This window comes from Carassius carassius, chromosome 3, assembly GCF_963082965.1.
Source record: "Carassius carassius chromosome 3, fCarCar2.1, whole genome shotgun sequence".
Taxonomy (NCBI): Eukaryota; Metazoa; Chordata; class Actinopteri; order Cypriniformes; family Cyprinidae; genus Carassius; species Carassius carassius.
The window spans coordinates 19,998,620-20,013,006 of NC_081757.1; the positions used below are offsets into that span (position 1 = coordinate 19,998,620).

Consider the following 14,387-nt stretch of genomic DNA (forward strand, 5'->3'; position numbering starts at 1 on the left):
GGTAGTTAATATGGCCGACCTAGGGAAGAAGTACTGCGTGAACTGCTTGGCAGATGTTACGAATTTGCGGATTCGCTGTGCCGAATGCCTGGATATTGAACTTTGTCCGGAGTGTTTCTCCGCAGGTGCCGAAATCGGTAACCACAGGCGATGGCACGGCTATCAGCAAGTTGACGGCGGGCGCTTCTCGCTCTGGGGTCCCGAGGCAGAGGGAGGATGGACCAGCAGGGAAGAGCAGTCGCTGCTCGATGCCATCGAGCAATATGGATTTGGTAACTGGGTACGATTCTCAAACGAGTCCATATTGTTGCAGCTTTATTAAACTCCCTTTGCATGGCCAAATGTGCACATCAATGCACAAAAACTGTCATGCTTAGTCTGGAACAAATGATGCATTGCTTACTGAAGAAACGTACACACACTAACACACTAGTCAACATTTAAAAGTGGATCGAAAACTGTAATCAAAGTTGAACTAAAACCAAAATGCATTCTCGTATTAGGACAACTTTGATTAAAGGTTTTGATCCAATTCAAATGTTAACTACTGTAAAAAAAAAAAAGGGGGGGGGGGGGTTAATAATCAACCGTGCCCCTGGGTCTGTGCTGTGTATTATATTACACAGTATTATTTAACCCAATGAAACGAGTTGCAGAAATAAATTTTACAACCCATTTTAAGTTTTACTCATTCACAATATTTGCACATTATAGAGTTTACACATAGAGAACAAACTGTACTGTGCCCTATTGCTGAAAGCAGGGGATATTCATTAATATTTATATTTGCATGAATATAATGTATGTTAAGAAATATTAATAATGTTTGAGTTTGTAAACTTGATATTATTCTTTATTTACTCACCCTCATATTGACAAAACCATAAGGCTTTCATTATCTTCTAAACAGCTTGAAGGTATTTTCAATAAAGCCTGATGAGCTTTTTGTTCCTCAATTGAAAGTCCACACAACCAAAATTTGTAAACATTATTCATATGAATCAAGCGGTTTATTTGGACAGCTGTCATCTTTATTTGAGATTTGTAGATGAATTACATATGCATTGACACAAGGGAGAGTAAATGACAGAATTTAATGTTTGAAGGAACTAACGCTATCTTTGTTTATTTCTGTGTGTTAGGAGGATATGGCAGCCCATGTGGGTGCATCGCGCACCCCTCAGGAGGTCATGGACCATTATGTGATCATGTATATCCATGGGAATCTGGGCAAAGCCTGCATCCCTGACAGCATCCCCAACCGCGTGACAGACCACACTTGTCCCAGCGGAGGTCCGCTGTCTCCTAGTTTGACTACCCCATTGCCCCCATTAGATATATCTGTGGTAGAGCAGCAGCAGCTGGGATATATGCCACTCCGTGATGACTACGAGATCGAATATGACCAAGAGGCAGAGAAACTCATCAGTGGCCTGTCTGTGAACTATGATGATGAAGATATCGAGATCGAGATGAAACGAGCCCATGTGGACATGTATGTGCGGAAGCTGCGTGAGCGCCAGCGACGCAAAAACATCGCTCGTGATTACAATTTAGTGCCAGCCTTTCTGGGAAGGGACAGAAAGGATAAAGAGCGAGAACGAGCAGGTGGGACAGGAATGGTTGGGGGTGTAGGTGGAGCTGTAGGATTGGGTGGTGGCACCACCATCATTCCGACAGGGTCGCTGGGCTCCTCTGTAGCAGCAACACCGAAACGCAAAATCACCAAGGAAGAGAAAGAGCAACGGACGAAACTACGAGCACTCTGCCAGTTCATGCCACAACGTGAGTTTGAAGAGTTCTTCGATAACATACACAAAGAGCGCATGCTACGAGCGAAAGTTCGCGAGCTTCAGCGTTATCGGCGGAATGGCATCACGAGACTCGACGAGTCAGCCGAGTATGAGGCAGCACGTCACAAACGAGAAAAACGGAAAGAGAACAAAAGTATTTCTGGGTCAAAGAGAGGCAGCAGTGGTGGAGGAGGAGCGACCGGGCTTGGAGGAGGAGCTGGAGCAGGAGGTGGGCTTGGTGGAGGTGGAGGAGTCAATGCCATCAAAGAGGAGGGGAAGGACAGTGAGTTCTCAGCCATCGAGAACCTGTCTGGCTTTGAGCTGCTGTCTGATCGGGAGAAGGTACTGTGTAACTCTGCGAACCTAAGTCCCACACGCTATCTGACTGTCAAGACTATCATCATCAAAGATCATCTACAGAAAAGACAAGGCATTCCCTCGAAAAGCCGCCTACCCAGCTACCTGGACAAGGTGCTGAAAAAACGGATTCTGAATTTCCTGTCGGAGAGCGGCTGGATATCCCGAGAAGCCTCGTAACCACACGTCCAAAGATTTGGCTGTAAGAATAATAACTGTAATTATATTTTTCTAGAAAAGTCTGTGAGAGCTAAATGACTGTAGGTGCCAGACTACTGGTTGTGGACCTTCAATGAGTCTAACATGTCTGTCTTTGATCTCAGATCTCCTCATCGAAACATAAACATGGTTATAGTACATCATCAGTATCCATGGGGAACTTTCCCGCAAGTTGTCCTGTGTAATATACATCAGAATAACAACACAACACCCCATTACCCCACATTAAAATGCCTCCGTTTTAAAAGGTGTTGAATATTCCCTGCCAATAGAGCATGAACAAAATGTTTATTGTTGTACCAAGCAGATATTTAAAATTGGTTCTGAGTTTCTTTCCTTTCTTTCCTTTTTTTGTAATAAGAAGGAAATTGGGTCAGATCCTTGTTCTGCCTGCCAGAAATCTAAAGTTCCCATGTTCTAACCTGAATTTGCCTGCTTCAGTTAGATGTTTTTTGTTGTGTCAGTTGTGGGAATGTGAGTCACATGAAGCATGCTCCATAGTTTCTAAATGTCTAGAAGTTCATGTTTGATTATTATTGTTTTTTGGAGTTGACCTTTGTGAGGTTGTGTTACAAACAGTTAAATGGCACACATCCAGGCCCTGATCACCAATCAAGAACATCTACCACAATGCTTCTGTTTCAAGAGAGTATTATTCTGTTTGTTGGGTAAAGTTAAATACACCATCAAGGGTTCTCATCTCAACATGTACACAGTTTATAAGCTGAGACTGTATGTTACAACTACATACTACATTTTTTTTTACATTTCCAAATGCCTTGACAAAATCTTCATGCAATACCAAATCTTAGAAAAACATATTTTCCCATGATTTTCAATGTTATTATTGACTGTTTGTGTCTACCCAAAGCTGTAGAAAACTAAGAAAAGCACTGTTCAAAGGTTTACATTTTGTTTTGTTTTTAAATCTTTAATATATTAAAGTGTCAAATAGAATAGATAGGTGTAGTCTAACTTTTAGCCTTTTTTATGAGTACAGTATTGGAAATAACAGTGTTTAGGCCAAGTTTGTGGTCCTCATCTTTTTTATACCCTGTAATTTTTGACTCCAGACATTGGTACATATAAAGTCTCATAAACTGTCATTTGTTGTATAGTATGCTTATGTTGTGTTCCTTGAAGCATATTTACCTTGGTTGATGTTTTTAATCCTTTTCCTTGTAATTAATATTATATTAATATTAAATTACCACATCAAAAATCTTTCAGTGGTGGAAGGAACTACCCCACACAAATTTATGACTAAAGCCATTAAAAGTAGGTGTGCAAAGTTGAAAGAAAAAGTCATGCAAGATATATTTAGAATATTGGCTGTGACCATTTGATAGATGAATGTAGGTATGAAGACACTGTGTTATATAATTATGATGCAAATGTGGAGGGGACTCATCTTTTTCCATGGTATTCTGCCTCTGCCTTTGTTTCATTTGTATAAAGGTGCTTACAGTTTTAGAAAGGGTTAATCTTAAGTTGTGCTTTATGGCTATAGGAAACAGGATCACTGGTTAAAGAACCCAGTTTAGTCACACCATCATTTTTATTTTTTTTTAGGAGAAATTGACTAATTTATTTAACAGTTTATAAGGGTATTTTACACTTTAAATAATCATTCAATATGCAATTTCAGAGAGCATAATTATTTTTCTAAAGTGAAAACAGATTTGAAAGAAAATCTGAGCGGGGATATGAGACTGAACATGACATCACAAAGACTCTACCGCACGTACATTTTTATAAAATAAAATGAAAAACAATGTGACATTAATTTTTTTTTTTTGCTTATGACAATGTTTTCTGGTAAAATTATCCATTTGGACGGATCATATCTGATAAATGTTGAGGATGTGAAAAGTATTTTATTGCATACGTCATGTTATTTCCAACTTTGTATTAAAGTGTTTCAATATGACCCTTTTGTCTGTTAAGTAAAAATGGTGGCTTGCTTAAAACTGTGAAGCAATGTTCATATCAGAAGGCATAATCTAAACAGAATCCATAAGAAAACTGCAATTCACAGTAATTTTTAAGTTATATGAGACATTTAAGAAATATATCCAAATATGAACACTATATACTTTCATTCAAATAACCTAGATATACCATTACAACTTTCTTTTCACCAAAAATGAATAACAAACCCATGGAAAATTTATAAATGACTACAATTAAAAAGAGGTACATGGTTTATTTGACAGTTGTCTGCTTGTTCACATAGATGGAAAAGTAATAATATTTTTTTTTTCAAATAATATTTTTCCATTAGTATGGCCATTATTCTTTTCATATTACAACCACAAATGACTGATCTCTCAAGCAGCCTTAAGTGGCCATCCTTCTGTGACCCAGATCTTCACAAAACATCAGCAGTTGATATTTCATCAGGTTTGCACACTATGAATCTAATGGTGAAAGTTAGCAAGTACAACTGCCAGCAGGTAAATTATTGTAATTTTATTTTTGGATAAAATATCACTCCAAGTTCTGTAAAGAAGACTTCCTATTATTCTCTCTTACAAATAAATTCAAAACCTGCAAAACACTGAAAAAAAAAATGGAATCTTCCAACTGCGGCCATAAACGTCACCAAATTGGTATCGTTCTTCAGTAAAGTAATTAATAAGAGCAAACACGTTTAATAAGTATAAAATTTGTCCAACAAACTAATATGCTGCAGTGTTTCTTTAAAAGCTTAATGCTCTTCGAAAGATTCTGTTTATTTAGATCACAGAAGTCCCTGGAATGGTAACACTCCTCCAGAGAATACCGTTCAAGCAAATTCAATTCACAGATTCAATTCTCTGAATCTTCTACCACATACACACTCAGCTCTTATACTATTGATAATCATTATTAATCACAAAGATTAGTATGGCATTGTCCTTCAGTTGTCAATATATCGGATTTCACCTCTCAGAGGCACCTTTAACAAAGAAAAAAAAAAAGTGGAACCAAAGACCAGCTAAATTACAGAAACTGATCAGTTGACTAGGTAATAACCATCATTAGTGTGTACGACTAGTTAGGGGGCTTTAACTACACCAACCAGAGCTGGCCGGAGGGTGCGACCGTGCAGCTTGTAGCCTACTTTGGTAACTACAGCTATGGTTCCTGGCTCCTTGCCCTCAATAGGTGCATGAAAGACAGCCTCATGCTCATAAGGGTCAAACTTCTGACCATCCGGGTTAAGCTTAACAAGGCTGTGCTTTTGGAAGACCTTTTGGATCTGCACCTCAGTCATTACAAGGCCATCATAAAGATTTTTCAGGTGTGGATTTGCAGTAGATATTTCAGTTTTTGGTACACTTTCGGTTGCTTTCTCCAAGATGTCGGCCACCTCTAAGAGATCTTTACAGAAGCCCTGGATTCCTAAGAAAGAGATGATGGTTAAAACATTTATTAAATTGACCCAATCCAGAAATGTCTGTTCATAAAATAATTATAATAGCTTACCATAAAGCTTAGCATCATCAATCATCTTTTGACTCCTTTGCCTAAGGTTCTCAGTGTCTGCTAGTGCGCGCTTGTATTTGTCCTTCAGCAAAAGACAATTAAAAAATGATCAGTGAACTACAAAGATAAAAGAAAAACACTTATTTGCCAAATCACAAAACCTCATACTACAGTATATGCATCGTTTTTTTTAAATACCTGAATGTTTTTTTTTTTTTAATCGTTCAATAGAAATATTATAAAGTATATTGACAATGTGCTAGATATACTGTAATAATCTGAAACTGAAATTGGTCTTTGTGTGAGACTCATGTTTACACGACAACAGTGTAGTCAAAAACATAAAAGTTTTTACCTTGTGTGTTTAAAAAGCTTCATGTATACATGACGTTTTCACAACAATTTGTGTTTATACATATATCTGCGAAAACAGCCAAAAGCGCTGTATTGCGTATGCCAGGCCAGTAGTTGGTGCTGTCACTTAATGTTAATAAACAGTACCTGTAGGAAAGTGACGATTATATGTTATTATATAAGATTATGCAGAGCGGGGGGGTCGCAAGGACTGGAATTGCGAACCGCTGTTGTATATGATGTGTCTCTGCTGTTGGTTGTAATATTGTTGAAGTAAATGCACACTTTGCACACTCTCAAGCAGTAATAACAGTACCATGTACTCCATTGTTGTGTTTGTTGTGCTGCACATGTCTACATACCTATCATGTACTACGCATATGCATGACGTTACCATTTTCAAAGATTCCCGTTTTGGGCATTTACACACGTTGCACATTTTTTTAAAAAAGGTTGTCATATAAACGGCCCCTCAAAGACATTCTGAGTAAGTCTGGGACACTTTACAGTCGATTTACAGGCAAGTAAATCCACTGAACATCACTAATCTGAAACATGATCTGACAATTTGCATTTGTTAAAAAATAACAAATAAATGTCCTCAGGGACAGCGTAAACTACAAGGGCAATCGAAGGTCAGGGTTTGTGGAGGAAATTACATGGCTTTGAAAAAACGTTTATTGTCATATTTTGGGTATTCTTTCATCCAGAACTTCTATACAACAGATGCTAAGACTAAGACCACATCAATACCGTAATATCCTTCAGCTGTTCTTCCAGTTGTGTCTTTTCTTCTATGAAGGCTTTCTCAGCTGCAACGGGCTCTGGTTTCTCTTCTTCAGTCCCAGTTCCTGAGCTTTTCTGTTGGGCTGCTGTGCAAAGGAGGCGTGGAGTCACCCTGAGAAGTTAAAAGATGAGAATAATCACTAACACAGTCTTTGCGTCACAGGCTATATACTGTACACTGTTATTAAGAAACCAACCTATGGTAAGGGTGTCTGCTGCTGTCTTAAAAGAAAGAATTCTCCCGAAAACAATTTATCATTATTATCTCCAAAAGAAGGTTTAGAGAACACTAGTAGAATGTTATTCTTCAACAGTCTCAATGGCACTTGCTCTGCTAGCAAAGGGCCCTACTAAAGTACACAACTTGAATTGTGGCATCTTTGCTCATCAGTAGGCTTTTAGGCGGTCTTTTATCCTTTTTGGAACTTAAAGTAGCAATGAAATTAAGTAAACTATTTGTGTGTAACATTATCAAAAAAAGGCTAAATGTAGGGCAGGGTCTTCCTTCTGTGCAATGGTTGTTGACTGGATTTTGAGACATGGCACACAGACCAACGTGAGCTTGCAGGGTCGGGGTTTAAGTGGAGTAAAGGACTAGGAAAGTACTGTACACTTAATTTTCATCGGCAGATCCAGTTAAGATATTTTGATTAATAAAAATAACAGCAGCATCAACTGTTAATGAAACATACATGGATGGATCATTGACAATAAGACCTGCAATTAGAAAAAAGTAATATTAGCACATTTTTATTTCATGCTGAATTTAACAGACATTGTATTTATGAATATTAATCGTATAGATTAAAAAAAAAAAAGAGATAACTGCTGCTTTATGTGTAACGGTCAACTCTGAATGCGTGACGAAAATTGTACATTTGAGTATGTTAAGCATTTTAACCTTTAACTGTTTAATTTTATGGTAGGACATGGGATTCTACAAAAATTATATCTAAAAACTAGGTCAACAAACAACTGGTTAAGAGATAGTCTACACCAATCATGAGGTGATACAGCTTCAGTGTACACTTCAGAAGCAGCTTTCACACTAGCACATGACGGAAATGAGTCTTTTATTGGGGAAAATATTTTTAATGGCTTAAAGAGATTGAAAACAAGATCCCGAGCTCAATGAAACGCGTGTTCTGCGTGTAATATGCTATGATATGGTAAACACCTGAAAGACATTTAGGAAAATTTCACGTAGAAGCAACGAGAATCCCATGTAGGCCTAACTAATCTGCAAAGGTACAATGTATCTTACAGGACAACTCTTGACACACAAAGACAATGCTGTCAAAACACTGTCACATGAAGGAATATAACTGAGAGCATCAATCATTCATTTGTGAACAGCTCACACGTAACAGAAAGATCATTCATTTCCGTTAAAACAAAACATCTCGGTTACGTATGTAACCTTGGTTCCCTGAATAGGGAACGAGATGCTGCGGTGACGTCACCACGTATGGGAACACCTTCGGTGTGACGAATGTCTGAAGCCCTATACCATCCCGCCAATCTTATTGGCCAAATAGCGCGTGGCACCGCCCAGCATGCGTAAGCATATATATACCTGGTGCCGCGCGCCATTTACCTCAGATTTCATGACGAAGAAGAAAGCTATCAAGGTACGGCACGGCCAGAACCGCAGCATCTCGTTCCCTATTCAGGGAACCAAGGTTACATACGTAACCGAGATGTTCCCTTTCATAGGTCACTTCGATGCTGCGGTGACGTCACCACGTATGGGAACGCTATACCATCACGCCTGACGTACCTGATAGCTTGGATCCAAGGAAGCATCTGGTCAAGCGGAGAGAACCCGGGAGCCAGAAGCCATCCTCACATCCAGACTGTAAGACCTGATAAAAGTGCTCGGTGAGGACCAGCCTGCCGCAGCACAGATATCATCCATAGAAGATCCACTGAGAAAGGCTTGAGAAGAAGCCACTGCTCTCGTGGAATGACCTTTTACTCCTAAGGGCGAAGCGAGCCCGCGCGCCTCATAGGCCAAGGAAATAGCCTGCACCAGCCAATGGGACATGCACTGTTTCGTAACTGCATGGCCTTATTCTTATGTCCAAAACAGACAAACAGCTGGTCAGACTCACGCCATGGGGCAGTACGATCCACATAAGTCTTTAACGCTCTCACAGGGCAAAGACTTAGATCCCCAGACTCCGCCGCAGCAGGAGAAAAAGCCTCCAGGACCACCTGCTGAAAGCGAAAGGGATAGATGCAACCTAGGGACATAATTAGGCCTTGGTCGCAACAACACTTCCACAGAGTCTGTGCTGTAAAAGTCAGGATTTATCCGGAACAATTCCAAGGGCTCAAACAGATGCCCTGATAAACCATGCAACACAATGGAAAAACCCATGAAGGGACCCGCACGGGGCGGAAAGGCCTCAGCCGTCGCGCACCCTGTATGAAGGAGAAACAGTGGATGACGGCCCACTGAGGCACCATTTATATATTCGTGGTAAGCTGAATGGCTGCCACGTAAACCTTAGGGTAGCTGGTGTCACTCCATCCAAAAAACGTTCCTGAAGGAACTCCAGTACTGACGCCACTGGGCAGTAAACTGGATCCATATTATGAGTTTCACACCAGGCCGTAAACAGTCTCCACTTGAAAGCATATAAGCGTCTCGTAGAAGCTGCTCTAGAATTCAGTATAGTCTCTGTAGTTTCAGCAGAAAGACCGGGACATATGAACTCACTCTGCTCAGAGGCCACGCCCGCAGATTCCATAGATCTGGCCTCGGGTGCCAAATCAGTCCCTGTGCTTGTGATAATAAATCCTGTCTGAGGGGAATCTCCCATGGAGAGCCCGCTAACAGATTGATCAGATCCACAAACCACGGCTGTGTGTGTGCCACCGCGGAGCCACCAGCAGCAGCTGTTCCACCCTGTCCACCCGTATTCTGCGTAATATCGCCGAAATCAGACAGATTGGGGGAAAACGCATACAAACTGGTCCTGGGCCAGTTGTGGGCTAATGCATCTAAGCCCAGGGGTGCTGGAGGGCATAGGGAGAACCAAAGCGGGTAATGCGCAGTCGTGTTTGACGCAAACAATTCCACTTCGCTTCCCCGAAAATCTGCCATAGGAGACTCACCGATTGGGGGTGCAATCCCCACTCCGCTTGCTCCAGAGTCTGCCTGGATAGCAAATTCGCTCCAAAGTCCAACGTCCGGGGACATGAACAGCTCGGATCGATAGAATTTAGTTCTGAACAAAGAACATGTTTCGCCAGCCTGCACAGGGGGCGAGAGAATAATCCTCTCTGATGATTCAGATATGACACAACCGCTGTGTTGTCTGATCTGAGCAGCACATGACGGCTGATCAGCAGATTCGAGAAATACTGGAGAGCCAGAAAAACAGCCAGTAATTTCAACCTGTTTATGTGCCAACTCCCTTGACAAACAGCTCCCCAGTCGGTCAAAGACGCATCCGTCGTGACAGTCTCTCGGGAAGCGCAAATCCCCAGCCGGACTCCGGTCAGGAGAATTCAGTCAGGAGAATTCGGTTGACATACATATTTTTAAGCGACATCACACATCGCCGTGTCACCGGAATCGTCCGATGCGGAGACAACGGGGTGAAACATTCCATACGTAAGCCCAGGCTGTTAAATGATTCAGCACAAGATCCCCATGAGAGTGTGCTTGAGTCTGCGATTGCGCTAAACACCAGCTAATCGCCTAAAATAGTTCAAACACGAACGCCCTGGTGCCGCAACGGGGCCAGAGATCCATCCATGCATTTTGAGAAATACTGATACGCTTTGCTCTCTAAAGCGAATCTGAGGAACTTCCTGAGTGCAAGATTCAGATGGTGTAAACCCAGAATGGGTCGTAATCCGTCAGTGTTTTTTTTTTTTTTTTTACCACAAAATGACGGCTGTAAAAAACCCCGCCTCCATCTGAGAGGGGTGTACTTCCTCTATAGCCCCTTTGCTCAGCAGAGTTGACATCTCCTGTCGCAGCACCGCTATTTCCATCGGCTTCGCCACCGTGGAAAGAATTCTGCGGAAAGGAGGCGGGCCTTATTGAAACTGAATGGTGTATCCATGACAAATCGTGCGTAACACCCATAGAGAAATGTCGGGCAAGCGTTCACACACGGCCGAGACCATACTAGCGGTCTCAAAATTTCCACTTCCTGCAACGCTGTCATACATGTTAAAATATCCGGGCACGAAAAGCTCGTGGCGTTCGTGCACAGGGGAAGTGTATGTATAAGAGCCGTTGCGTCTCGTTGTGTATAATCCTGAAACGTGTCCACGGCAGGAATTAGGCCAACAGATTGAACATCGGGCTTTGCCGCTAGCGAAAAACGGCGGCTGTGCGAGCCGTCATAAATGGGTCGTCTGTGCAGGACCCTTGAATCGCCCCTCGAATTCTGAAAGCTGGATTGCGCAGAGTGTCTGAGGGCACGTTTGGCATTACAGCTCAATCCAATGCTGCTCGAAGCACCGTTTGCTGCGAGGCAAACAATGTAGAATGTGGGGACTGCAGTGAGAGGGTTAGATGTGCATAGCAATCCAACAGCACTCTCTGTTGGAGGGCACAGTCCCTGGCAAGCATTAAGGAAAACGCATGTGTCAAACTCGCTGCGTTTCGTTGTGTATAATCCTGAAGCGTATCCACGGCAGGATTTAATCCAACAAGATAAACATTGGGCCACGCTGCTAGCGAGAACGCGGCAGCTGTGTGAACCGTCATACACTGGCCATCTTTGCCAGCCTCCGCGCCGTCCCTCAAACTCTGAAGGCTGGATTGTGCAGAGTGTCTGAGGGGGCGCGCGAATGAGAGCTCAGTTCAATGACGCTCGAGGTGCCTTTGCTGCGAGACAGTCAATGTTAGAGAACATGAAGGAAAACGCATGCATCAAACTCGCTGCGTTTCGTTGTGTATAATCCTGAAGCGTATCCACGGCAGGATTTAATCCAACAAGATAAACATTGGGCCACGCTGCTAGCGAGAACGCGGCAGCTGTGCAAGCCGTCATACACTGGCCATCTTTGCCAGCCTCCGCGCCGTCCCTCAAACTCTGAAGGCTGGATTGTGCAGAGTGTCTGAGGGGGCGCGCGAATGATAGCTCCGTTCAATGACGCTCGAGGTGCCTTTGCTGCGAGACAGTCAATGTTAGAGAACATGAAGGAAACGCATGCATCAAACTCGCTGCGTTTCGTTGTGTATAATCCTGAAGCGTATCTACGGCAGGATTTAATCCAACAAGATGAACATCGGGCCACGCCGCTAGCGAGAACGCGGCGGCTGTGTGAACCGTCATACACTGGCCATCTTTGCCAGCCTCCGCGCCGTCCCTCAAACTCTGAAGACTGGATTGTGCAGAGTGTCTGAGGGGGCGCGCGAATGATAGCTCAGTTAAATGACGCTCGAGGAGCCTTTGCTGTGAGACAGTCAAATGTTAGAGTGTGGAAACTGCAGTGAGAGGCTTAGATGTGCATTAGCAGTCCAACAGCGCTCTCTGGAGGCGGGCACAGTCCTAAGCAAACATGAAGGAAAAACGCATGCGTCACATTCGCTGCGTTTTGTTGTGTATAATCCTGAATCGTATCCACGGCAGGATTTAATCCAACAAGATAAACATCGGGCCACGCCGCTAGCGAGAACGCGGTGGCTGTGTGAACCGTCATACGCTGGCCATCTTTGCCAGCCTCCGCGCCGTCCCTCAAACTCTGAAGACTGGATTGTGCAGAGTGTCTGAGGGGGCGCGCGAATGATAGCTCAGTTCAATGACGCTCGAGGTGCCCTTGCTGCGAGACAGTCAAAGTTAGAGTATGGGGACTGCAGTGAGAGGGTAGATGTGCATTAGCAGTCTAACAGCGCTCTCAGTGAAGGGCATAGTCCCTGGCATATTAACATGAAGAAAAGCGTGTGCGTCAACTCGCTGCGTTTCGTTGTATATAATCCTGAAGCGTATCCACGGCAGGATTCAATCCAACAAGATAACATCGGGCCAAGCCGCTAGCGAAAACGCGGCGGCTGTGTGAGCCGTAATCCACCATTTGAAGAGCAAAACTGTTGATTAACGCACTCGAGTGGGGGAGAGCGAGCACATGGAACTCCAGTGCATCACTGTATTCATATTCAAGCCGCACATATCGCCCCTAACCAACACCTCGTGCGGGGCCTCGGCGACCGCAGAAGCGAAACGGTGGGGGTTAGACGCGAGGCGACTTAAGAAATACACTCCAGAGCGCGGATACTTCCTAATGGCGTTAGTGCACAGGGGAAGTGTATGCATATTTTACTGTAGCCATAGGCTATCAAGGAGAGAACCTGTAGAGAGGCTGCAACGAACCTCTCATAAGTGCCTCCTCGTGATAACCCATCATACGGCTCCTACCTTTCGTTGACTCATCGCGTCCGCGGAGAGGAGTATACTGCTCGTAGATGATCGCTGAGAACGCGAGATAATAGGGCACAGAAGATTCGCTTCGTACTGAAGGAATGAAATCTGAGGTAAATGGCGCGCGGCACCAGGTATATATATGCTTACGCATGCTGGGCGGTGTCACGCGCTATTTGGCCAATAAGATTGGCGGGATGGTATAGGGCTTCAGACATTCGTCACACCGAAGGTGTTCCCATACGTGGTGACGTCACCGCAGCATCGAAGTGACCTATGAAAGGGAACATTTGCCCAAGCATGGATATCGGTTACATCGGGGACATGCGACGTCGGTCCTGGACGGCCTCTGTCCCGCAGAGTTTATAATAATAATAATAATTATTATTAATAATAATAATAATAATAATAAGGTTCTTTCACGGTTGGAGCTAAACTCTGCAAGACATCGGCACTTCAGGACCGACGTCGCCTGTCCCTGAACTACACACAATAACACAGCTGTGAAAACCTACCTTCCGAGTGAAGGGGACGCTATGTTAGAGGAGCTCTGTCTGATCGCACGCACACACCAGCTCGCCATCTTCACTCAGTGTCGACGCTGAGAGACCTGCGGAGCGAGACTGTCTCTTTCAGCCAATCACAGCTTCTGTTCTTACACGGTACGTCCTTCACCACCAATCCTCGTTTTAGTTACAACTGACGCAATTCTGTAGTTTGGTTGAGAAGAAGGTCGAAACAACAACACGTGATATAAGAGAGACTCCGTCTCAGTGTTGCCAGACGTACGATAATTATCGTATTTGTACGATAATTTTTACCTCTGTACGATGTACGATCAATAATGAAAAAAATCCCGTAATGTACGATAATTCCAGAATTTTATGAAAATTTAAATGATGGTAGTTGCAGTCATAGGGCTTCTTTACTCATACGAAATCGGCTCATTACAGACAATCTAAATGCGTCCGTGTGCACCTGAGGGTGTGTTAAGAATGCAGGAGGGTGCCCTACTTTA

The 14,387-nt window shown here is 43.2% G+C and overlaps 2 protein-coding genes across 2 annotated transcripts; one reads left to right on the forward strand and one right to left on the reverse strand.

Moving 5' to 3' along the window:
- Window positions 1-10: 10 nt before the first annotated feature.
- Window positions 11-2,378, forward strand: LOC132122779 (transcriptional adapter 2-beta-like). The gene is made up of 2 exons (XM_059533181.1): window positions 11-280; window positions 1,143-2,378. The coding sequence occupies exons 1-2, from the start codon at window positions 11-13 to the stop codon at window positions 2,328-2,330; spliced, it is 1,458 nt and encodes a 485-aa protein (XP_059389164.1). The 3' UTR covers window positions 2,331-2,378.
- A 2,177-nt stretch (window positions 2,379-4,555) lies between these two features.
- Window positions 4,556-14,042, reverse strand: LOC132122790 (grpE protein homolog 1, mitochondrial-like). Its single transcript, XM_059533207.1, has 4 exons — window positions 13,885-14,042; window positions 6,948-7,092; window positions 5,841-5,922; window positions 4,556-5,756 (listed from the first exon to the last, which is right to left on the reverse strand). Exons 1-4 carry the CDS (start codon window positions 13,950-13,952, stop codon window positions 5,410-5,412), a joined length of 642 nt encoding a protein of 213 aa, XP_059389190.1. The 5' UTR covers window positions 13,953-14,042; the 3' UTR covers window positions 4,556-5,409.
- Window positions 14,043-14,387: the final 345 nt, after the last annotated feature.